At 42.5% G+C, this 26,441-nt stretch overlaps 1 protein-coding gene across 1 annotated transcript in view; it reads left to right on the top strand.

Annotated features, from left to right (window-relative positions):
• The window catches only part of LOC105453394 (forkhead box protein P1), a 292,226-nt gene that overhangs the window by 143,062 nt on the left and 122,723 nt on the right, over positions 1 to 26,441 (top strand). Inside the window, exon 2 of the mRNA XM_011695317.1 lies at positions 4,318 to 4,425. Within this exon, the coding sequence (XP_011693619.1) occupies positions 4,318 to 4,425 (108 nt within the window). The remainder of the gene's footprint in view (positions 1 to 4,317; positions 4,426 to 26,441) is intronic.

Here is a 26,441-nt window from a genome sequence, read left to right as displayed (position 1 = left end):
CTCATTCCTCTCTTTCCCGTACAGCAGTGGGGACAGAAAGAGAGAGAGAGAAAGAAAGAGTGATCGTAATCATATTTTCAGAGGGACGGATTTATGCAACGCACCCGCGTCGTCTCTCTCTCTGTACATAAAACGCATTTAAAATTCTCGAGGCGCGACCGGAAGGTGCCTGCTCCCGTCTCTCGATAGCGCCGCGAGTCGTGCCGCGCCGTGCCTCGCCTCGTCTCGCCGCGCCGCGCCGGTGGTAGCGCCGCGGGGGTTGTAATTGGCAATATCTATCGAATTTTACAATAAATCTCACCGTGCCCCGAAGGAGGGCGGCGTGGGGGTGGGCCGCCGCGGCAATAAAACACCGGGTAGTATCGCGAGGGGGCTGCCGCGCGCCGTGCACTTAACGACTTATCTTATCTGCGAATTAGGTCGCGGTTAGTGCGCCGCTTAATGCGAAGCTACGAATACCAGGAGGCACGCGGCTGCGATCGTAACCACGTGATTTATAGTTGGAAGTGTTATTAGATTGGTGTGAAAGTAGTCCCGTCGTATATTTTTTGGATAAAATCATTTATTAATCAAATCTAAAAAAAAGGTTATCCCAAATACGTTATAGTCTTTTTTTCGCATCTGTCTTTTCTTCACACCTTGTCACATCTTAAATGCTCTGGTTATTTCGTGACCGACGTCAGCGATATTAATCTTTGTTGTTGCGACGGTGATTATTTAATATACTTATTTTCGAAACATTTAATAGCGATGCTACGCGTTTGTGTGAAATGGTACAACGCGACGCGCGTTATCAGACAGGTTGACAAATTTTGAAGTGCGGCACATGTGCATGTTTGGACTCGTTGGGAGAACAGGCGTTTACTTTAATTTACGCTTATAAATGATGAGGTCAGTCGGATGCATCGGAGTAATTACGTCAAACCTTATATAATTCCTGTTGCGACGCAAGATCGAAGATTCACGAGATGATGGATCACAATTTCCTACTCATTCCTCATATCGTTATGAATTAATTCTCAGCTTTCCCACATGTTTATGCGTGCATCGTCGACTCGCGAGACTCATTTTCCATAGCTCCGGTAAAAAATTACATTTTAGCGACGTGCACGTGTGTGCGTGTGTGCGGGCAATTGTTCCCGCAAAGAAGACGAGCCTGTTATATTCACTACTGTATTGGCATCATCCAATTTTACGGTAACGATTATATATAAATATAAAAGGCATTAACTGCAACTGATCTCGCGCCTGCGGAGACGGTAACAGAGAAGTTAATTAAAATCGCCGTCAATTCTGCCTTACCGCGCGTCGTCGCTCGTCGCACGTGACGCGATTTGACAATGAGCACGTCGAGAGTGGGAACGCGTGTTGGATCTTCGGGCTCGTTCGCGCTGCATGCGAACGGTAAAAGATCCGTTTGTTTATTTCCACGTGTGGCACAATACTTAACATACAACATTTCTATGATGCCCGGCGCGCCGCGGGGATGGATGACGAGCACGACGACAAGCGGGGCGGACGGTGGTGTGCGTCGCGTGTTTTGTTTGCGCGTTTTCTTTTGTCGCGTGTATGTCCAGCTGCGCGCCGAGAACGCGGCCGGCTCATGCAAATGCACGGGCACACAATGTGCCTCAATAGCCTCCACGTATTTATGCTATATGCTATCCGGTTCAGTATTTTCCACACCGCGACTGTTTATTTCTGTGCCTCGTACACGGAGAATACGCGGTGGCTGTTTCTCTCTCTCTCTCTCTCTCTCTCTCTCTCTTTCTCTTTTTAGAGGAAGGGCGGGAAAAAGAAGGGCCGAAGGAAGAGGGAGAGAAAGAGAAAGACAGAGCCGCGAGCTGGCAAGCAAGTTTTCCATCGATCGGCGCGCGACGATCGTTACGTATTACCTCCGCCACACCGTATGCGCGTCGCGCGTGGAAACAAACGGAGTTACATTTTGTAATTACACCCCTCGGGTCGATGCCGACTTCGCGTTAGTAATCGATCACGCGTTCTTGCGACTCGTTTCAAAATTTACGACTTCAAAGTCCGCGAAACGTTTGCGCATTATTTAACGCGATTCAAGATTTGTTCCCCTATGTTCTTAGAGATTTCGTATAACCACTGCTCCGCTTTTTCAATGAGCTTAACAATGAAGAGATATTATCGCAGATATTGTTTGAAATTTATTTACGCAAGCTTGTAGAAACGCAAGGAGACACGATACGTATATATCATTTCTTTTATTTTCTTTCATCGCCCGTGCTTGAATTCACGCAATGATATTGAACGCATTTCTGCGAACGGAGGGGAAACCTGGCTAACTATACACCGTGCCAAAATAATTTCGGTCATATTCCACGTTCGTTGATTCGTGCAATAAATCATTTACAGTTGCATCATTACGATTCTGACTAACTCTCGGACTTCAGATATAGTCGATCGTTATAAGTCAAATGTGGATTCTCTTGTGCTAAATAATATATTAAATATAAATTGTTTATTTATCATTAAATAATTTATCGACAATAACGCTTTTAGAATATGAACTTTTGCTCTAAATAAGATTTTCTTGACATACATTTATAATAAACATTAATAACATATAAGAAAAATTATAGTTACAATATTAAAAATCTGTTCACGCCATCGCTCGAAAAAAAGAGTCGAAAACGACCAAAGCGTGCCGTGTATATATTTTAATAAAGCTCGCAACACGCGATGTCTCGTTTTTTACGGCGAAAAACGCGATTTAAAATAACGGCAATGTAAATAAAACTTTACATCACGAAATACGGAACATAAAATATATCAGCAGTATCAATAGCACATAAAATACTCCATTGTGTGACGTTTAGTAAAATATCATATTTAAATTATACGTTCGCTCTCGTGTGTCCTTGCGCTGTGGATCTTTGAGGTCTTTTTTAAATCGGCGAAGCGCTCTTTATTTCCCGCCCGCCCGGGAATGCGCAACGGCCGAAATGCCGTTGTGTCACCTCACGAGGAAAATGAATATTAATATAAGTGCGTCGGCCGGCCGCGCGATTTCCTCGGCGAAGCAACGAATAATAGCCGGTCCGCGGGAGAGATGCGTCTGCGACCGAGAGGGCGAGGCGCACCCGAAGACGAAGTGTTCTCATTATATTCGGTGATTTATGTGCGTGCCACCTTGCCGTCGGAAGAGATTCTAGGTTAGAAATAAAGTTAAAAGAAAAATAAGGCTTACGGGGTGCAAAGTCGAGAAAGTGTGGATGGGGGGGACGCCGCGGCCCGCGGAATATATTACAAAAATAAGCTCGCCGAGCGGCGGGAGACGCGCCGTGCGGAAAAGCGCCGAAAAAACTTTGAAACTCCGAGGAGCCTCGAAAGATCGATGCCCCTCGACCTGCCCTGCCGTGTAACTTTTCTTGTTTATCGAGAGGCGCGGGAATAAAAATTCGGCGAGCGGGAGGGAGGGAATGGTCACGATTCGCGCAACCATGCAAATAACTTCGCGTATTTTTCGTGAACAATTTTTGCAGCTCATTGCCAACGAAATCTTTTAAGGGAACAGTAGAGAAAGGAACAACTTTGAATTGAGTTGTACCTCTAAAGCAGATCAAACGTAGCTATAATTAATTAGCATTTCTTGTTAGTAACGTGTCAGCTATTTTTTGTTACGTTCATTTGCAGTTCTTTTAATGTTAATATAACTGTATCAGATTCTTATCAGAGAAAAAGAAACCAAAGAGAAGGAGAGAAAGAAAGACGTTTAGCAGTTTAACCATGTTAATTTTGTTCATTTATTCTCTTCATATTTATTTATTCGCATTACGATTCTGTATATTTCTGCCTCACAACACAATATTTTATGTAAAAATTTTTCTGAATACAACATAATTATTCTCTTTATGTAAAATATATTTATTTGAATTTTGATATTAATCATAAATATGCAAAAATGTCTGTTTAAACAATAACAGCAAAAATTATATAATCGATATTTGGATAATGCAATAAGTAAAGTGCGTCTTAAAACAGTCAGAGTTATGTCTTGATATCTAATGATGTTTCTGTGAATTTTATATATACATTCTTTACTTCTGCAAACTGCGCACCGAGTTGATCTTAAAACGCAATTTTAGATCGAAGCTGAAATATCACAAATTTAAGTGATGACGGAATTAAATGAGAGAGATACTAATAAGTATCTTAAAAATACGGCAAACAATTTATTGCAAAAAATATTCTGTGTACTATTTCCTGCTGTTTATTAGATTTGTTGTTACAAATTTAGGTCTTACACGCTATTATGTTTTAATAACTGTCATACTGATTTGATTTCAGGGACACATTGGTGAAAATCCATTCGACAACGCTTCGTGGGGAAAGGAGCATTTTCAGCCATCGACGCTTCCTTGGCAGCTCAATCCGCGCAGTCACGGTCGTCCTAGTGTGAGTACCTTTATTCTTTTTTTACCTTCTCTACCTCATCTATTGCGCAAACTGCATCGATTACAGGCAATATTTTTTTACGTTAAACAGTAAAAATAGATTCAATCTACTATCTACGATTCTACTTTTTTGTAGCTGACAAAAAAAGGGATTTTTTTTATATGAAACAAGGAACTTATTCTAGACTTATTCTTTTCATGTCAATCGGTTTGCGTATTTCGCGTAATGCGATTTGGAGATTATCGGCCCCGTAATTCTCAGCCGGGCTCGCGCCGAGGGTAGATGCGTCAAATTTATAATTCCGGCGCGCGGGTAAGAGTACCTCGCGCCGAGGATGTGGAAGGAAGGGTGGAACGAGGAAAAGAAATCCGGCGGCTCATTGTGTCGGCAGGTAGCAAAAATGCTGGCGGGGTCGCCGCTTTCTCGAGCGTTTTCTCTCCAGGAGTCGTCGGCTACTATATCGTCACGCTACCCCTCCCCGGGTAGCCTCCACCCTTCGGTCCAACCGTAGCCGACCACCCTCTTATACGAGCTCGCGCTCACTCTCCCGCACCACCACTCGTCCTGTCACCCGGTATTTATAATACGCTTTGTTTTCCCTCAGCTATTTGTCTTGGGTTCTCGGCTCCTTCGCTAACATTATTATCCCGCGTTTTATTTTTATTTAATTCCGCCGCCGCGCGTCGAGTCCTCCCTCCTGCGTCCTCGTTATTTATCCTTCGTGGAACTTAACGAGCAAACGTGTTGTCGAATCTGGACGAAGTTCTCTACGTTTGCATATTTATCGCCCACCTAATTCTAATTCGCTCTATGCGAGAGACGCATTCTCCTGTTGTGTAAAAATCTAGGATCGCGTTTATGATTAGATTATCATTAGATATCATAGGTTTCACAAGAGTCTGAATGACGTGACGAATATTTCTTGCGTATACGAAGTTTTACGTGTCATTGTACATGACTCACACGCCGCGCGTGGTAATCTCTGTTCGAAATCTAAACTGCTTGACGATGTGCCAATATTCGCGTCATAATACGTGCAGGCGGCAGCAATAATTTTGATGTCCGCTTAATTTGCTTACTTCCTGCTGATTCCTATCAATCACGTGCGGAATCTTCAATCTTTACGACATACGTATACGTTGCACAAGGCCTTTTCATTCGATACTGATTTTTTTATCTGATCTTTCACACGCGCATTGCTGTTATTAAAAGTAAAGACTCGTTTATTTTTGTAGTCCGCATCGAATGAAAAAAAAAAGTTAATGCACGTGCACTTATATATCGAGTTTGCTTATCAAGCTTACATTTGAAAAAAAAAACACAAAACAACTGAAGAGTATTGCTATTCATTTTGATTGTAGATTTTTCGAATAATGTGTGCAGCGTGAGAAATAATTTTATTAATTTACTACAACAAAATATTTTCAACGCGAAAGTGTTTGGTGCAATGAGAATCTATACAAAATGCGAGATGAAATTTACATAAACAGCGAGGGAACGTTAATCTGACGCCATAGATAATGTACGTGGAAAAATCCGATGAGCCGCGAATAATCCGCGGTTAATCGCAGTATAATAGTGTGCCTCCACACGGATGACACACTTTGTTTACCTAAGGAGGATTAAACGCGCGCGCGGACTGTCACGCGCACGTGTGCAATCGACGCGCGCTCGTCTTCCCGATACCCATCGTATCGGGCGCGATCGTTTGCAAAGTAACAAAAGCAACCGAAACCACTGACGTCAGCGTTTCCGCGAGCGTATATATATATACGCGTACGATGATCTCATGCGCGCATGTACGTGTGTGTGTGTACGTGCGTGTGTGTGTGCTTACCTAACCGCGTGCGCGGCGCGCAGCTCCTTTTACGCCGCCATGCTCCGTACATGTGTGGTCGTATACGCACGAATTGCGCTATCGCGCGCATGTCTCTACATGACAGCGCAACGGTGCGCGGTACGCTCGCTTGCTCCGCTGCAACCACGTATGCATTTGTCAGCATCTCAAGAAGTAACGCGCAGCGATATATGTATCACTTCTACCGGGTTCTCCCTCCCCTCCCCTCCCCCCCTGCGCGCGTTTGCCTTATCTGCTTAAAATCAAATTCTTGCATGAGACTTTCGCGCTGCGAGGCACGAGGTGTCCCCCTTTTGACTCCCAAGATTGCACAGCCGTTCAACGGAGGTGTGCGAGGACTGAAATAAATGGAAGAAACGATTTCAAGAAGTTTAACTCGGATACCGCGGAGAGGTAACGAGATTTGATGCGATACGATAGAGAGAAAGAGCGCCGTGTCGCGCGCAAGGTAGGTAAACAGCGATCTCTGCTAAGCTACACAAGCCATAATATGTATTCTCTTAATAGTCATATGGTTTCTCGATAATAATTATAATTAAAGTTCAGTAATTTCGTCCTTATGATATTTTGTTCTTCTCGCGAGTTTGCATAATCGGCCCGCGAAATTTCGAGCTTATACTGCGCCCGGAGTGAGTATTCCGCGCCTCTCAATATAGCCGAAATTTCCGGCGGAAGAACGTTGATTCTCTCTCGCACCGTCCTCATAATCTCAGCCACGCCTGTGTAGTAATATGAATCGCGGCAAAAATCAGAACGGGGGGGGGGGGGTGGCTCTTAGAGCGCGTCCCCGCGGCGGCAGCCCCTGGGTTTTAAGATATGCAGAGCACAACGCACGCTTTCCTAGCGAGACTATTTTAATACGAATGAGGGTGGGAGGATCAGACGAGAGCGCGATGGTACTGGCGGGGCCGGCTCGGAAGATCTACTTCTTGATTACAGAACTTTTTACCTAATTACATAACATTGTTACCATTTACAAAGTCGCGTCGTGTCTGCGCCGGCTGACTACTAATTAGAATCCTCGATTAGCACCCACGGCGACATCGTATTCCATTTCGATAAGTCTCGCGACATTTTACCGGCTCTCATAATAAAAGGGTTGCGAGAGACTGATAGGGTGATTTTTAATGTCGCGCAAATGCTAATAATATATAATTGAATACGTCACGTTTAGAATATATAATGCTACTCCACGAGGTAAATAAAGATGCAAGATAGTGAACATTATTTCGGATAATTTCTAAAGCTTGAAGTGAAGATCTTGAAGGAAATATTACAAGAATTATATCAATCGCACATCAATCGTGCAATTATATTTAATTATAATCCCTTGCACAGTTCTCCATCAGATATCACGATCAGATATTCTTGTAACGAATCTTTTCATTTGTATCCTGCCATCGAGACGATTTATTTTTACAAGAAAATGAGGTCGCAAACTATGTATATGTGACACATGACTGACGAACTACCTCTTGGGCGATAAAAATTTGAAACCCATTTTTCAGACGTTCGCAAATAATTAGATATACCGAATCGCGCCAGACTAGCATGTCGGAATTTGCGGTATCAAAGGTTCAGAAAGAGTCGAATTTATCCCCGAGACTTAAGGTTCTTATCGGAAAGATGTAAGGGTCGTAGAGATAGTCATGCGCGAGGGACGAGCTCTCGACGATGCAGACATTAAGACGTCTGGTCCTCGACCTCCGGTTTTCCGCCCCGCGCCCCCAACCCCTTGGCGAGCGCGCGCGGAGCCCCCTTTAGACGACGGGAGGTTTACCCCGTCTTCATTGTCCTCTAATTCTCATCTGATCCTCACATTACGTAATTTTCTCTTTATTATTTTATAATTCCCGGGTCTCGAGCCCCGGGCCCGCGCCCGGCTCATCCGACTTCAGGTCCGCACGAACTCATCCCCCGCAACGCATACTAATGCACCCTGCATTTATTAATTATTCCGTGCTAGTTACCCCGGCTTCTCGTCTCGCCGTCGCAATGATAGATTAAACCACCTAGATTCGGAAGCTCGCGATGCGAATCCCGCTCGTCACCGTGATGATACGTGCTCGGAAATTTTTTCCTTCCGCGAATCGATAGAGAGACTGGAGTAGCCGCTTGGTGCTTTTCAGCCCTGCGCGACAATTCCACGTTACGAATAATAATGAAACAGTACAGATTACGTTTAACATTGTTAATTGCATTTGTTAAAATTATAAACATATTTACAATTGTGTTACGTTTTGAAATTTTTTTTATTTTTTATTTTTTTGTAAGATTAATCGTGAGATTATAAAGAACGTACAGTCCGAATTGAATTACGTTTTTAAAAGAATTTAAGAATTCGTTTCTCTGGTCTGTTTAAAGATTTGCTTGTAATCTGCATCTTAACTTTATCTGGAAATTACCTCTTAGAAGTTACTTTGAAAGAGAACATCTGCAAAGGATTCGTCGATCGCTAGTATACGCTGCAGGATGAAAATCATTCACGGCGTACGAATTCACGGTAAAACGTGCCGGTTGAATAGAAATCAAGCGGCGATCGAGCGACTTTTGACGAGCTCCTAAAACCCAGTTCGCCGCCTCGTACGTGATATTTGAAGATACAAGCGGCTACCCTACGGGGGAGAGAACATCCCCCAAGATCTTTAACTTCGCGATCCTGAAGGGCCCCGGTATGCCACTTGGTATGCACGGAGAACAGCCATTCATCTCCCGATCTCCAGCGTAGCGTCTCGACCTCCGGATATAAATTAGCTTTTGTTTAGCATTCAATGCGAGGCGCCTTTTCCGACGCGTCGGCCCGATCTACCGCCGCACAGCCCCCCCCCTCCCCCCATGATTAGGCGTCCACCTGACCAGCAATCCGCTGCAATTAATGTAGCTACCTGCCTCTCGGTTGAGCCAATTAAACGCTTGCGATTGCCGTGAAAAGAAATTGCTCGGATGTTAAAAGGGAATTTAATTCTCGAGGGTGCGATCGGGATCGACGCTCGAAAAATTCGCTCCAATGTATTTCGGCGGGATAGATAGGAGGATTAGAGAAACGGCCGCGACGCTAAACTAGATTAAATGAGTTTCTATATTTCCGGCTGAGGCACGTATATCATTACGTGAAACTTTACGGAAGAGAAATGAAAGAGTTTGAGAACTTTAAAAATAAAATGAATGGAACAGATAATTGTGTAATAATAAAAGAAAGAGAAACGAATATTTATATATGATTATATATACATGATTATATACAAATGATTATATATAAAGTATAATTTTTTAAATAAATATACTCTTGATTAAAATAAAAGTTTACTATAAAATTTCAAGATATTTCATTTCAAAACGGGAAAAGTCATATTGATATATTTGTACAAATATATTTGTTAAGAATATACACAATTATTGACAAGCTAATCGTAAAATGAGGGGATAGAATACTATTTAATAATTTTTACAAATTAATTTGCTTATTTAACAATTTTTACGATTTAATTTGTACTTCCAAATTGTACAACAAAATTAGAATTTTCGGACGGTACGCACTGAAAACTTTCTCACGCCGGCGCTCAGAATATTCCCTTTAGGGCTGCTATCCTTAATATTCCATGGTACACCCCAGCAAAGAAGGGCATTCAATAATCATATATCCCCTTCAAGACTCAGTATCTCTTGCCACCTTTTCGTAACAGACATAATTATTAATATTAAAATATCAACGTATATTATCTAACTTGTAAGAACTTTATGATACAATTAAAAATTAAAAGTATCGGTTTTTGTATCAATATACATACTTTTTTTTCCGCCAACTAAGTTAAAATTGCCATGACGTTTGTTGTAACGATTCTTAATTATAGATATATAAAGCAGTTCTCTTATATTTTAAGAAATTCCATTGAATTCCGAAAAGATCGTGCCATGTCTTAACTGCGCTTTTTGTTGCGAGTTTTGAGAAAGAGGACTATTTCTGCCTGTCGGGGTATTCTACCCGTAAATTGCGCTATTTTTAACCGTCAGTTACGTCAAGAACGACATTTTCTTCGTGATTTCTCGAAGTTGCTTGCCGGAGAAAGCCTGTTGATTCTGACGCCGGTAAATCCGGCGGATGGAAAACATCGTCTAGCCGGCGTTGAACTTTCTTGATACATAAGGCAACATAGCAACACAACACGGTAAAGCACAACAAGTGGGGGGGATGCTGGGGGTGGAAAGCCCGATAGATATACAGCCACCCGTGGCAGAGAGGCGCGCGTCGCCTGCGCCACGTGCTTTTCACCCCTCCTCGGTGTTTCTCCACCTCTCCCCTTTCTCCGTCTGTCTTCCTCTCTTTCGCTCGCTCTAAACAACCCCTCTACCTACTGATCGGCCGACCGTATACACCCCTGTCATTCCCCGCCCGTGGGAAATGCAGCCTCACCCGCGATACACCACGTGGCTGCTGCAACAGTTTCCACGCGGCACGGTGATACTGCACGTGCAATAATGCGGCGGAAGTAAAATTCTGATCTGATGTGACAATTAGCTTTTCTATTAGCTAATGATTCTTTATGTATTATTCATTTTGTTACTTATAAGCCTATAATATATTGCCGTTTATTGTAAGTTACTAGCAACGTAAATAAATAGCTAAATAAAAAATACTTTCATATAAAAATATGACATATTAGCAAGCTAACAAGTACAGTAAATTTTGATCAATGACTTGCGAATGAGAAATAAGATTTTTATTTTTTAGATCGACGTTTAAAAAAAGTCATGTAATAAGTTGTTCAATTTTTTTTAAAATAAATATCGCGATTGCTATATATTATAAAATATATATAATTCAAACTATATATTCTTTGTGTATAACTACGGCATAGTCCTTCGGAAAATCCATCCCGTCATTATTTTGCAACCGGCGTATTTTAGCTCATTATTGTCGGCTCAGATAAAAACGCGTGCACCGGAAGCAACTTGAATAATGCGTTCCAGAAGAGCTTTCAGACGCAGCGAAATGTTATATAGTGCCTGCAGGGTTTGGTTTTGCGGGGTGCCCACCCCGGACTAACCTGAGGCAATCGGCAGGCAGGCGGTCGGAGCCAAGTTAGGTCTCTAACAACGTAACCGAGACGTGCAACCTTGTAAATAGATGTCTGGAGCGTGCCAGAGAGCTCGCGCGCTATACCTAAGCTCGCTACATACGCGGGCAAGAAGGGTACAACGTCGCGGGGAAGTTCAGCGTAGAGCTGAGCGAGGCCAGGCCGGGCCCGGCCGTTGTTGTACCTCGTCGTATATACCCAGGCTTCTTACGTGCACACGCATGCACGCCGGTAATTAGTGTCTTAATGAACCCGCGCCGCGGGTAAGGAGCTGCGCAAATAATTGCCAGCGTGCGCGATCTCGACCCGGAGCTTGAGCACGCTTTCCCTTCGGCGCCGCCGGGTCTCGGATGCGGCGGGGAACGGGGTTTCTAACCCGCCGCGGGATGGAGGGGAGGAAGGGCGGGGGTGAAAGGGTGGAATCACGAGTTTTTAAGTGTGATTGCGTGCGCGCGGAATAGCGGAGCATTAATTTAATGTGGCCTCGCCGCTCGCGGCCGCGTGCGAATGTGCGAACCGCGCACGCCGTCGATTCGTCGCGAGTGTCGCCGTGGCATTATGACGTTTTAATGCGACGAAATTGCACGTTGGGAGCTCAGCGTATCTGCGTGTGCAATAACGTGGCGCATTTGCTGCCGATCGCGTGCAAAAGCGGATTATACCTCGGATTACGGATGTAATATGTTTACTGTTTCGTATAGGTAAACGCGGAGCTGCATGCTCCGAAGTGAGTGAAGTATTCGTAATTCAAATATAGCAACAATAAAAATAGTAAAAAGAATCGTATATAACAGATAATCCGATATTTTGGTAAAATTTTTATAAAGATACGACGTTTAGGAAAAACTTGATTAAAATTTTTATAGACATTTTCTCACAGTTTATCTTCATCTTTAAAAAGTTTAATTCACAATACGACATAAATATGATCAAATATATTTTTCATCTTTGTGGTGTAAATAAATCAAGTATTGACCTATATACACCACAAAGATTAAAAATATTTATTATTTTATATTTGATTATATTTATGTCATATTGTGAATTAAACTTTTCAAATATGAAGATAAACTGTGAGAGAATGTCTATAAAAATTTCAATCAAATTTTTCCTAAACGTCGTATCTTTATAAAAGTTTTACCAAAATATCGGATTATCTGATACCTTTTACTATTTTTATTGTTGCTTTCAGCAGAAAAACAAGAATGATGAGATTTTTCTTATATGTATCTCTAAATAAATGAGTCGACGTTCACTTACATACGGATTGTAACTGAAACTTTGATTCGCCGAATGACGATGATAACTGCAGTAACGGTGCTTTCAGATTGCGATTAAGATTGATTCAATTTTAATCGACGTCATAAACGGCGTCTTAATGCACCTTTTTCCGTTGTTTGCGATCCCGATTCGACAAGAGGATTCTACACGCAAAAGTTGATATTTTTAACGATACTTTGAATTCTACTCCGACGCGGAGAAACACAATGAAAGAATATTTACTGTTTTTACTGTGCATTAAGTGCAGTCTGACGTAGGTCCGGCCGCTAATGCACCACCCTTATTCGACTTGGAACGACTTTTTACTTTACGACGGACGATTTGAATTTTATATACTGCGATATTTGAATTACGATGCGACATAAAATACGATCGTGCCAGCGCGCATGTGCGTTCGGTCCACGCGTTTTTCCGAGGTTTATCGATTTAATGGAGTAATATTTGTTCGCGCACATGTTAATTTTTTACGCCGTTTTGTTATGTTATTACACATCGGAATTATATTTAATAATACGCGATGGGCAAGTATATTTAATAACACGATTTATCCTAAGATGCTGCCTCCACATTTGATTGATCTGAACTATTTTTGCTTTGAAAAGTGTTTGTGGGGAAATACGCAGTTCATAATGTGAAGATAGAGAAGATAAAATCTCCGTCTAGAATTTGAGTAGAACATAAGGATTAATCGGAATTATATAAAAATATAGCTATCACGTTGATATCAACGTCACGTATTCGCTTTACTCCATGGATACATGCACACGGTTAAAAATAAACGGCAGCACGTGACGCGCGTGATGTCTTCGCGCACGTACTATTTCATTTTTACGCGGCACATCGCGACTTTCGCTCGCGACAGCGCTCGTTACGCGTGTCACAAGTCTCGAGGATAAGGAATGTCGACGATCTGGCAAAAACGTGTATTGATCCTTTCATTTACCGTATATCTTCGCTCTATGCTCTCTTGCACTCCATTCGCTGATCACTACTTGCACGATTTCAGATTTTTCACGTCTCCTTCTGTCTGTACTATATTCAACTTAGCCAATGGTACAAAAGTCCAGATTGATGGTCTGAGAAAATCTGAATATATAGACAGCCATTCCCGAGCCTTTCCTCAGGTGGCTCCACGCTTGGTTCATTTTCTCTCTCTTTCATTTTGTCTCTTACAACACGATGGATATAAACTTTTACCCCGTCTCTTTAAATCCCGATAAATCTCGATTTCTCTTCACTTTGAACTTACTCTCGATCAAATGCGAGATTTTGTTTTATAAGGAAAGGGTTTATGCATTCTACTGCGTTTAACTTTAAAAAAAGATAACATAAACCATCGCGTTAAGTTTCAATTGGATAAAGTTTCACTTGAAAATGAGTACTACGAACAATTTATTCACCATTGGACAACTCTTGCGCTCGCAGAGAGTAAATAAAAGAACGCAAATTTCTCAAAATAGCATTTGATGCTGCTGATTTATTCTGTTAGAGGAGTAATTACGTGATAAGTGGCAATCTTCTTTTCCCTTCCTTTTCAATAAATCCTGGGACTAACTTGGGGTAAGTTATTTATAGTTTAGCAAACGTTTTTATAAAGTTGTAAGAATTACAACAAAAGTCCTCTGTGATTTTTAATAAAAAATATTGGTATAAGTCTGTCCTTTCTATAAGACGCAATATAGCGTGACTTTTAATACTTACTTTTCGGAAAAATGACGGATGATGTCAAACGGAATTTTCGGATGCGTGGAAAGTCCTTCGAAAGTCCTATCCATTTCACGATGTGTTAGCACAGGAGTAGCTTAGTGTCTAGTCCCGTTCAAAATTTTACAGATCATCCCCCCTCGCGTTACGTAAGTTTCTCAATATCGTGCGGGAGATTGTTTGGCCGTCTAATTGGTAGGAGCGAACGGATGCGCGTTAAACAGCAAACGTGCATACGAAGAGACAGCCGGTTCCCCGTGAAATAATGTCGGCTACTTCCGCAGCCGCGGCGAGCTCTGATCAATACCCCACGTCTTTCGTCCCTCGGTGTACGAGACGTGCACGTAGGAACATCCCGACGGTAGCCTCGCATCGGAAGGAAGTGAAAAAAGAAGAAAGAAGGCGCGGGGGAGGCGAGAGCGAAAAGGAGGCGACGGAGAGGGGAAGAAAAGCCGAAGGATTCTGCGAGTCTGCGGTAATCGCACTTCGCCGAAGACTCTTGCTCCGTCTTTTTCCGCCTTCTACCCTCCTCCGTACTTCGTCCCATGAAAACCTATGTGCCCGGCCGAGGGAGATGGGGGGGGGGGGGGGCCGAGAGGGGAATCACGTGGCCGGGACACCGGCGAATATCGAGTGGGCGGATGGCCGGAAGAGAGAAAGAGAGAGAGCATTGCGCGCGCACTTTGATGTGTGCGCTCTCCCAGCGAGGCTAGACACAGCACCCACGCTCATACTAGACGTCGGGCTCGGCGAGCATGCGTGCGATGGGCGCGTATGTGCACCAAGCTGCACACACATGTGCAACAAGCGAGCGTAACGGTTTAGCCAGGATACAGGCCCAAGAAGAAACGAGAGATGTTGGCGGTAGAGTAGTGTTGATAGTAGTGGTGATAGTGGCGGTAGTAGTAGTAGTGGTGGTGGCGGCGGCGGCGCTGATGGTAGTGGTGGTGATGGTGGTGGTGGTGGTGGTGGTGGTGGTGGTGGTGGTGGTGGTGGTGGCGGCGGCGGCGGCAGTGGTGGTTGTGGTGGTGCGTCTTCGTTCTCCCTGCTGCCAGCGACAGTACGCCGGCGGTGGTGGCTAGGTAGGGTAAGAGGGGAGGGGTGGGAAGGGGAAGCAGGGAGAGCTGTCGGTGGAGAGAATAGAGATCCTTGATCTCCTCCTAGGCGACGGAGAGGGTAGGAAGGGAGGGAGAGCGCAGAGTGAGGAACGCTCGGATGAGAAAGTCGGAGGAGAGCGCATACGGCAATACGCGGCGGAGAAGGAGGAAGTAGAGAGGGACACGAGAGAGGGAGAGAGAGAGAGGGAGAGAGAGAGAGAGAGCGGGCGTGTAGGCGGACCGGAGAGAGGAATTCCACGGAGGCGTGTCTTCCCCGGCGCACCAGGTGCAAAGGTGCGCGAACGCGACGTCGCCACGCCTTTTCCACGGGACCGACGGTGGTCCGCGACCGCACGACGTCGACAGCGACGAAGACGATGAGGATGAGGATGAGGACGAGGACGAGGACGACGGCGACGATGTCGGCGTATCATCGTGTCATCCTTGTTCAGCTCGGTACAGAGGCGTCGCGCCCGTCCTGCTCGAACGTCTCACTATGCCTGGAACAACTCGCATCTCTTTTCACCCCCTCCCCGCGCGACACCACCACGGGTACCATCGTACCGCGACCTCGCTTCCTCTCCGCTCCTGTCTTACTCCGTGCCACCCACTACCTAGCGAGGGGGGTACTCTACTGTGTTAACGGACGGGTCGCGTCCGACCTACCACCGCCATCCCCACGTCCAGAATCCAGCTTCTGGTGTCAACGTCCCGGAGTTTCCACGGGTTTCTCTCCTGAATATGCACCTTCTACGCGCGCCGGGTCGCGGGGGACGAGGGGGCTGGGAGGAAACGGGTGGACTGGAGCGGGTTGGGACGGGCGGTGCAACGGGATTCTTTCTATCTTTCCCGATGCTCGCGACTGGAATGCGGGATGACAGTATTCGCCATCACGTAGCACGCCCGCCTCGGTGCACGGTAAACAGAAATGAGGGAGGTCGCAGACGTGATCGTGATTTTCTCTTCTGAAAAGTGCAACGGCAGACCCGGGTGGTACCTGTTTGATGGGTGGTAGTCGATAAACTGCTTTTCGAGAAAAGTATTCGGGGGGGGGATAGGCTTGCGGAGTCTTTGGGCTTCTGTATTGCTCACGCTGTAATTCCGTCAACGATCTTTTTCATGCATTTCAAATTTTTTTTTATTTGGAAATTAATAGAAAGTAGTATCAAAATGTAAGTTAGATAAGTAAGTTACGCAAACGTAAATATTCCTTTATTTATTTAATTAGTTTACAATAGATTATATTAGTAGAAGATTATAAATCTAAATTTGGTTATATTTTATATGCTACCTTTATCGCTGACGTCACAGATTTGATATATGCGAGAAATTCATTAATTTTAATTTACTTTATTTGATAATAAAATTATCATTGCAAAATTTGTCGTATGAATCTCCAAAAGCGGTGCGTGCTAAATATATAACAGTAGCTAGTTTTGCTACACGGAAAGCTTATTTTATGACATGCGCGAAAATAATCAAAAAAATTCTGAAGTCGCAAGAGGCATAATTAATGTGTCAACTGTTATGCAAATTTTTATTTGATTAGCGTTTAAATTTCGCTAACAAAAATGTGTGAATGTCGAGTTTTGCTCCATTTGCACTTCTTTTAATTAAAATTTAAAAATTACAAATAATAAACTATCATAACTCATATCATAAACAAATATTGCAACGAACACCATGCATTCGCATCTATATAAAATTAATGGGATATTAATTAACCCAGCATAATAATAAAATGAAGATGTAGAATTAAATTAAATAATTGGATTTTTTTAAATATTATATTTGACTCAAATATTAGATAAATGTACTCAGACAGGATATTTCATTAGAGTTTGTATTAATAGGCGTTCATGGAAAATGTAATATATGACTGAAAACCGTATTTGGAACTGCATAAGATTTGAATAGCTTCAGCAGATTCCATTTAAGAAAATATTAGGACCATTACTTACTCTCTCTGTTTCTACTCTCTATTACATCTACTTACGCAACTAAAAAAAAAATCCCTCTAAATGTATACTATAATACTTTTCTGTTCATTAATTAATTATTAATTGTTCTAATTTTGATATATCTATTAAATGGATCATCATTAAATGGTACATTCATATTCGATAAAATTTTCAATGTAGCATTGTCATTTACATTTTAAAATGCTCATCTCTCACTATATCAATTAATGTATAAAATGTTTAATTTAATGGCCTTAAAGTGCTCGCTTTAAATAAAATACATGATTTGTTATGAATTGTCATTATGAAGATAAAAACACGTAACTAATTGCCTGTTCTGAATTCAAACGGTATAAGGTTTTGAGATCTTTATAATTTTACAATATCTTCCTTTTACCAAACAAAGTCTGCTTTAAATTTATTCAAATATTATATTAGTTATCAATTTTTTTTTATATCGTCTCGACTGCCAAATACATCTCAGAATATAATATAATAAACTGATATAGAAAAATAGATTTACTTTAGACTATTACGCCCATTTTTAAATTTAACTGATTTATTAAGTCATGTAAGATGTGCTAGACCGGCTTTGCGGTGCAAGCGAAAATTATGGGAGATACACGTTCGCCGAAGATGTCTCTCATCCTCTGTGGAGTTTCCAATCGCGTCTGTCGACAGCAAGTTCGATTTCGGCTCCGATCCACGATGCATCGCGCCGTACGCGACATTTCGCATCTTCGTAATCGTCCGTCCTCCGCCGCAGTTATTGCGTTCCCCCGTCGTTTCGCCCGGGATCCTTCAGCATCGGGTCGGCGATCCTCCGGCGGCTCCTCGCCGCGTTCGCCTCGCCGTCGTCTTCAGCGGGAGTCACCCCCCTTCCGCTCATCCCTGGCTGCCTACCTACCGCCCATCCCCTTTCTCTCGCGCGATTCCATTTCTGCGTTGTTGAACTATAACTCTCTCTAGGAAGGCAGTGGCAGCTATTACGCCAGCTCCTAAGCTATTACGGCATCTGGGAGCCTCGTTGGTGCTGCTCCGCAGAAACGACGGCAACCGAAGAGGTGCGGGCACGAGAGGAGGAAAGCCGGAGAGGTGAAAGAGACAGAGAAGAGAGAGAGAGAGAGAGAGAGAAAGAGGAGAGAAGGGAGTCGGGTTAGGTGAAGTGATGTATTGAGATCCCATTGTATCCACGGAATCCCCTAAGATTGCCAAACGACGCCCTCTCCTACCACCCCCCATCCCCAACCACCCCCACGCCCCCTCCCGCACCCGCTTGCATAATACGTCACCGTAGAAGGCGAATCTCCGACCTACCTCGACGCCAAGCGGAAGGAGGCGTATATTTCTCCTCTGCATTCTTTTTTTTCTTGTCCGCCTTTCCTCCCGCCCTTGCCGCTCCTCGTCCACACGGGTCGCTCTTCTTAGATTTCTTCGCGGATGCATGCAGTATTTATGTGGGGGAAGAGAAGATGGCTGACATGGAGTTAGAAGAACTCCGTTCTCCGTTCTTCTTATTTGACACGCACAGCATCGGATGACAATATTGAAATGGAGATGTTATTTGTTAATGTTTCGCGAATTAGAGAAAAGAATAATTGCATATGTTTGCACTGATGAGTGCCATTAAAATATGTATATAAAGTTTATTTAGATTTCTTCGATGCTACACTTTACGAAAGGGACGTCAGATAGATATATGATTTTTTTTTACAGAAACTTTCATGATATTAATAAAATAAGCGCGATTGTTATATATTTTTCTCTTTGTTCCGTGTCGAATTTTTCTTCCCTCCTGCGTCCCTCTTCTCTGTGCGATTAGAACTCCGCGGAATATTCATGTAGTAAAACGGAAGGCGAAAAAACACCGTCGCTACCGTCAAAATCATCGCTCTCTCCGTCGTTCCCGCCGCTCTCTTTTCTTTCTTCTCTTTCTCGTTACTCCGGCCATTCTATACGATGCCTTTAATAATACGGCGCTGCCGCGCGCGGCCGTAGCCGCGTGCAGTATTGAGAATGGCATAATATCGGGTCGCCCTCTGATATTGCCAAGGTTCGCGCGGCGGCGGTGGCGAACGGTGGAAAGGCAAGGGGGAAAGGCGGGGGAGTGGCGTAGAGGGGGATCCGGGAGATGAGACGCAAAGCGCGAGACCGACAGATGCCGAGCGGGAGAAATTCAAATTTTTGCGCGGGTGCCTGGCGGTTCAGCGGCGGCGCCGTTCAATAACAACCTTTATTATTTTAACGACCTACGTCCGCGGTCTCCGCCACCTTTGTTAGGCGACCTCGTCCGTGCCGAGGCTGAGGAGAGCCGCCTTCGGTTCGCGCGGGATCGCATGTCTTCCCGATCGATGATGACGGTGACGGGTTAGCCGCGGGGTAATTACATATCTATGTTTTCCGATCGAATCTCGAGTGAATTTTTTGAGCTGCGAACGGGCTACTGATATCCGGTTATTTTATCGAATGCGCAAGATAAAGTTAAGCGCTGGCGGCGAAGTTAATGAAGGACACCGTTCTTTTTCATAGCGAATCCTTCCGATTATATAGTTTGGGTCATTTTCAATTCAAAATTTATGAAGATCTCTCGCATACTCATGAGAGCTACGAATCAGTTCTTTCATATTATCATACCGCCAACCACCACCTTTTAATTCCTTTTGTTACGTCGAAGGATTTTTATATTTTTATATCAATCTCAAAATATACCAAGATTAGAGAGATTGCACGGGTATATTTTAAATGTGCGTGAATTAGTTATTCAACTCGTTCGCAGAAGAATTCTTGTAATTTTTTCCGGAGAGCTCGCTCCATTTTTAGGTCTTTTTAAAGACCTATATTTATTGTCGATTCAGTGAAGCTATAAGAAGCGGAGGTATGTTGTGTAGAGGGTTGTATTTCAACGATGATCATCGTGTAACAGTCAAGTGCACATGGCAAAAATCCACGATATTTCTGATGCGCGTAGATCAATAAGACTCGTTTCTCCGCGTGCGAGCGGAGGCAGGAACTAACATTTCCCGACCATATGGTACTACAATTTAGTTAAAAATAAAGCTCTTCTTGTAGCGATCGCCATGCCTCTGAACTCTGCGATCAGTTCTTTTTCTGGAAAGTTACGCGCTTCAATCTTCCTGTCATTATTACTAGTTATATATCGTATATTTCCGTTATCTCTATAACAATGGTTCGACATTTTTTTTGCAAGGCTCCATTCTGCACAATTGATAATTGTGATACAATATTGGCACATTGTATTCAATTGTAATGGTTAAATTAAATTTTTCGCATCACTGTTGTTAAGCGCAAATATTTTAATTATTTCGAATATCCAGTTCTTCCAATTCATTCCAATCACTATAGGATTAGCGATTAATTTCAAAGCGTTGTGACTTTATCGTAAGAGATTTCATTGCTGCCGCAGCGTGAATTGTACAAATATCTACAACATCTGCAAAAGCGACATATCTGAGAATACTCTTACAATTGCATATTTGACTGTCATTATCATATGAGGATTTTTGCGCATCAAGGGGTGCAAGAGTGAATGCGGCTTTTAATTTGCAAACGGCCCGATCTGCTACTCGATGTACAAATGAATACAAATATCGATGTCACGGATGACGTCGATGTCTGCAAATTCAATTTGCCCATCATCGTGACCACGACACTGCACACGGATGGCGTTCGGGCTTGCATAGGGGTGAGATCAATATTTGGTAAATATTTGTGACGAATCGAAACAACGAGCTAATCGAAAGGTCCGAACGCGGAATACGCGCTACAGACGCAGATTTCATTGGGGACGACCCGAAATATCGTGTAAAGTCAATTGATCGGCATTGCCAAAAAAGAGTTGAATTGGTTCCGGCATGAATGAGTTACATATCGGATTCAGCGATGAAAATCGATGGCAATGGTCATGAGTAGGGTATATTACTGGGTGAATATTTAATGAATTTACGTTTATTCGACTGCGAATCTATTCGAAAATGTTCTTGCGATTCAGAGAGTAAGTACATATTAGATTTCTTTGCAAAATTATGTTCCTTTTTTGCGTACATTATTCGTATACGAATTTAATTAAATACGCATAGCAAACTTTCACACTATCGGTTGCGGTACAGTGGACGAAAAGTTTCATCGTATTTTCGCCAATAGCAGAAACAAAATAAAACTTGCGACAAAATTTTACAGCAGGAATTTCTGCAGGGGGACATATTTCAGGACATCGGCGCCGAATGTTCGCTACATGAGGCGACTTCTGTAGGAAATGGTTGGAAAATAGCTTCAATGTGTTTGGGATGTTTCTGCAATATTTTATCATATTCTTACGTAACAAATTTCAGTTTTAAAATTATCGTTATGTAATCAATGTTATCATAGATAATCCTAATAATAAAGAAAAAAATCGTTGACTTAGTAGACTTTATTTTGCTCCGCGAAACGTAATCTTTAATTTAATATATTATCTAAAATTTGATATTCTCTTATATTACATAATTATATGAATTACTATATAATTATGTAGTTTAATTTACGCTTTTATCCTCGTTAATTATCAAATTTTGTTAAATAATATTTAAAATACCAAAGGTAAAATAATTCTTCTTTTTATAGAAATATCAATAGACTTTTCCGTGCTCAAATAGATATTAAACAGACATACATAATGAAATTGATAAAAATATGCATAGGTATATTGTCATCAAAACGTCATAAAAACGTACAATATATTGAACAATGTTGATTACAGTGCTGGTCATCTAATCAATGTGTAGCTATAAAAAATACGGTTTCGTACGTCATCGATGCTATAGTCGTCTTAATATAGCCAGACGTTTCATCGACATCCATAATTTGCGATATGAACAATTTCGACTGATTCCATAGCAATAGACCAGAAATATTTAATGCTTGAGCAAGTTTGTCTTACAAGTTTGTCAAGGTTTTTTTTTACCATACTTCCAAGAAAAATATATGACATTTAAAAGAATAAATATAAACTAGATATGCGTATTAAATTCTGCAACGAGAAGTTTCAAGTTGCGTACCTTTTGCTAATATTCGGACGTTATCATACATGACGTTATATATGTGAAACTTTGTCGATATATAGTACTCGAATAATCGAGCACAGCAATTGTCAACATGGAAGCGACACGCAAACGATGACGAAAATAGATATTTTCACAAGGTTGGCGAGGGAGGGCGGATTACGGTTCGTCGAAAAGGTCTTAAAGCGTTACGATAGAGTTGCTATGTATATAGCGATATCCCACAACATCGGACAAACACATGGCTGATGGGAATTTATTTTCGCACTGGATTGTGATACCGGGCCTAAGGTTTAGCGAGATACGTGAATAAACAATTCTAACATATGTTCTGTGTCACTTGTCGCGCGGTTTCGTGGACAATCGGTTTACGAAATCGACGGCCGTGTGAATTATGTTTTCGCATAGTCACCGAATTGTTATTTTGTTACCACTTCCACGTCAGTACTTTCGAATTTATACATTTGTCATAAAAATATCGTAATTTGGGATATTATATTTATGGAATAGTATATTTTATCGCTTGCTAATAAAGCGTACATAAAAAAATATGTATGATCCATGCCGAATTACATTGATGTTTTATTTTATGTATGATAAAATAAATTCGCTTGTTCCAGCAGAATAAATGAATAACAATTTTGGATAAAAAAAATATGTATATATATATATATATATGTATATATATATTTTAATATGCTGCTTGTTTTGGCTATGAAATAGGCCAAAATTATAAAAAAAATTATTGTGGCGATATAATAAATAAAATCTCTCAACGGTTTAAAACACTTTAATTTTTATTAACTTTGTTAGAAGATCGGTAACTATTATACGAAATTTCCTTGTCGATACGAAGAGACTTCGTTCTTCTTTATGGCACAATTGCAAATCAGGCTGCATCAATTTCGCTGACTACCGCGCCGAGGAATATCGCGGGGATATCGGATGGAGAGACGTCCTTGGGCTGCAGGATATGAAGCTAGGCGGGCGAAAGCGCAACTCCTTGGAAAGTTCGCGCTCACGGAAGCGGCACGATAAAGCCGTCAATTTTCACCCTCAATACCGTTTGTCTCCGGGAAAGAAAGAGGAGTTAAGCGCGGCGGGAGGCGGCCAAGAGAGAGGGAAAGCCCCGTCGGAAGGCGGGAGACATTTATTACGACTTTAACTGGACTTTGTGTTTATTCAACGACTGTTGCTCTCGCTTACCGTCTCCCGTCGGCCCTTCGAAGTTCCGCAACACCGGGGCGGACTTCGTGTACACTCCCCGAACAACCTCTTCCCGGCGCGAAATTCCCGGCACGTAGGACGACCGTCCGACTGCGTTGCTTCAACCCCTGTCACGCGAGTCACCCCTCGCGAGAGAATCTTTCACTTTATACGCCGTGGACAGCGATCTCGTTGCCTTCGATCCGTCTCATCCTAGCGTCTCGTGTCCTTCTGAATATCATTTCGTAGCCGTCTACTTCTATCGTCCTTTGCTCTTGTCAGATACGACCTTTTCCGATGTATGATCTTTTCTCGATCCCGTTTCAAGCGGCCGAAGAAAAACTTATAAAACTCTGAGATATGTCATATTGTCATTTTATAATTAAAAATATTTTTCAAATTTCTAAAAAAATTGTACAGAAAGGCAGATTGATTGTTCGATTTAGGATCGATTTTGTGTTCTAAAAAAGTAGAATTTTTTTTATAATTAAACAATAATATTTTTATTAAATGAATTTAATTATTGTATGATGAATAAAGTATACTTTTCTTTTTTCTTCTAAATCAAAATCGATCACTTCTCTCTCATTTTATACGTTCAAATTTCCATTTCTTCGAGTTTTTCAATTTACTTTGAATAGCTTCCTGGTCTCATCAGGAGAATCGATGGATTCTAAAAGGGCTATCTTTGCATTCACTTCTCTTATGTTTAAGCTCTGTTCACAAAGCCTTAATCTCATGATTTTTTTTTCAATTTAATGCAGCAGAGCTTTCAAAGATTATTCTTTTTCTCATGAAAGAATTTATATTATCCTCTAATGTGATTCTTTCGAAATAGAAACAGATGATAATATTTTCTATAAATATATACAGAGGAAGTATATCTATAAATATTCAGAAGACGACTAGACTTATAAATCCGTTTTTAAATCATTAACAAATTTAATTCATAATCTTATTGTGTGACACACATTTGAGCTTTTATATTTCGTATCTTTGAACCGTAACTCTCTCGCACCTCAATTATGCTACATTTTTGCGACGTGGCATTACAAAATTAAAAACAAATATTTTAATCTTCCATTAAATCGCAAACTTCGACGTTACACACGCGGGAAAATCGTCACGTTCTGTTTTCGCTTCGCGATCCCTCCGCCGGCGCGAGGACTCGCGACGCGTAACACATCGAGCGGAAGAAACGGGCGCAACTTCGAAAACTCGAACGTCCCGCGACGTCGGGAGCGCGCGCGGGGAGCAAAGTAAAGACAATCGCGTACAATTGGCACATGAAATTTAAAAGGAGGGGTGACTCCCGCCGTACGGGTGGAAAGGCCGGCGGCTCACTCAATACACCCGCGGTGTTCGAGCCCTTATTCTTTTCTCGTCCTTCCGCCTCGCTGGAAATTTACATTTCCTCCCTGCTGCTGGAACTGTCTGTTTATCCCGCTTTCTTTTAAAGAGCCGCTGGTGGCTATGCTCCCTCTCCCCTGCCGCCACCCTCGTATTCCTGTAAATCTCCCTTTCGCGCCATCGACCCCCCTTCGGATACCGCCCCTCGAGAGGAGCCCGCAGCACCTCATCTTGCGCTACACAGAAGAGACAATCCTCCATTTACGGCGCAGATTACGCTTCGTTGGCCGATAATCGAAAATATGCCATCGAATAACGCTCCGGAATTATTTGTAGCCTCCTTCGGCCGCCCTTCTCGCGATGAGAGACAATCGGCCTCGGCAAGGGAGAGGGTCGAGAGATCGTGAAGGGTCGAGCTAGTTGACGGGACGAATTTTTAAAATATTTTCAGTCATTATATTCAGTCATTATATTTTCAGCGGCGATTTAAATGAGAAGGAAATTTTCGTTCCGCTGGCTGCAGGATTATTAATCAGCCCCGCAACGCAATTCACTACATTGTTACTTAATTTCGATATTATTGCGGAAATAAAGATGCTTCTTGCGCAAGCAAACGGGCATTATTAATTTTCATAATTTAATACAAATTTGTTTTAAACAGTTACAGCTAATTTTATTATACAGGTTTTATTATACATATATTAACTCACCAAAAGTAGATGTTTTTATTTGCAATACAATAGATACTATTAAGTATATTGAAACGGTTTGTTAATTGCGCGCGGGTTTTAATAATTTACTAATAACTTTCAGTATAAAATAAAAGCGCCACCGCATAAAGTTGCATAAACTCCTCGCCACATCGGCGGCGCCATATCGTCATACGCGAGCGCGGAAGTGGAAATTTATTTAAACCAAACTTTATATTCTCCTCGCCTCATTGTACACATTATCATTTAATTCTCCCATACGTTGCGTCGCGGCGCACTCGACATCCGAGCGTAAAGGGCTAGAATTCATTTAATTCAAACTGCAGGTAATATATTTCCCTTATAAATATTACCGCCCCATTACGAAAAGCCGCCCGCGCGCTTCGCGCGATGCTTCGTCGCGCCATCCCCGGTGGTTTATTAAAACATCCAATTTCGTATATTACTCGCTGGCTCTTATCTCTCGCGACGGAAGCGCGTCTCTCGCGCGTGAAAGGCGGCAGATTTCTCTCTCTCTCTCTCTCTCTCTCTCTCTCTCTCCCGCGCGCTCTCCGCGTATATATCCGCGCTACCCGTTGCGCCATTTCGAAAACGTCGCTCAATAAACGGGAGAGGGATCAGCATTCGCGGCGGGACGTAATCCATGGATCAGTTGCCGAAATCAGCGGGTAATTGACGCAATTTCTCCCACTTTCCTCTCCCCCCCCCCCTCACCCC

This window comes from Wasmannia auropunctata, unplaced genomic scaffold, assembly GCF_000956235.1.
Source record: "Wasmannia auropunctata unplaced genomic scaffold, wasmannia.A_1.0 LD336000.1, whole genome shotgun sequence".
Classification (NCBI taxonomy): domain Eukaryota; kingdom Metazoa; phylum Arthropoda; class Insecta; order Hymenoptera; family Formicidae; genus Wasmannia; species Wasmannia auropunctata.
The sequence above is the reverse complement of the archived record's forward strand: the minus strand, read 5'-3'. Positions and strand labels throughout refer to the sequence as shown.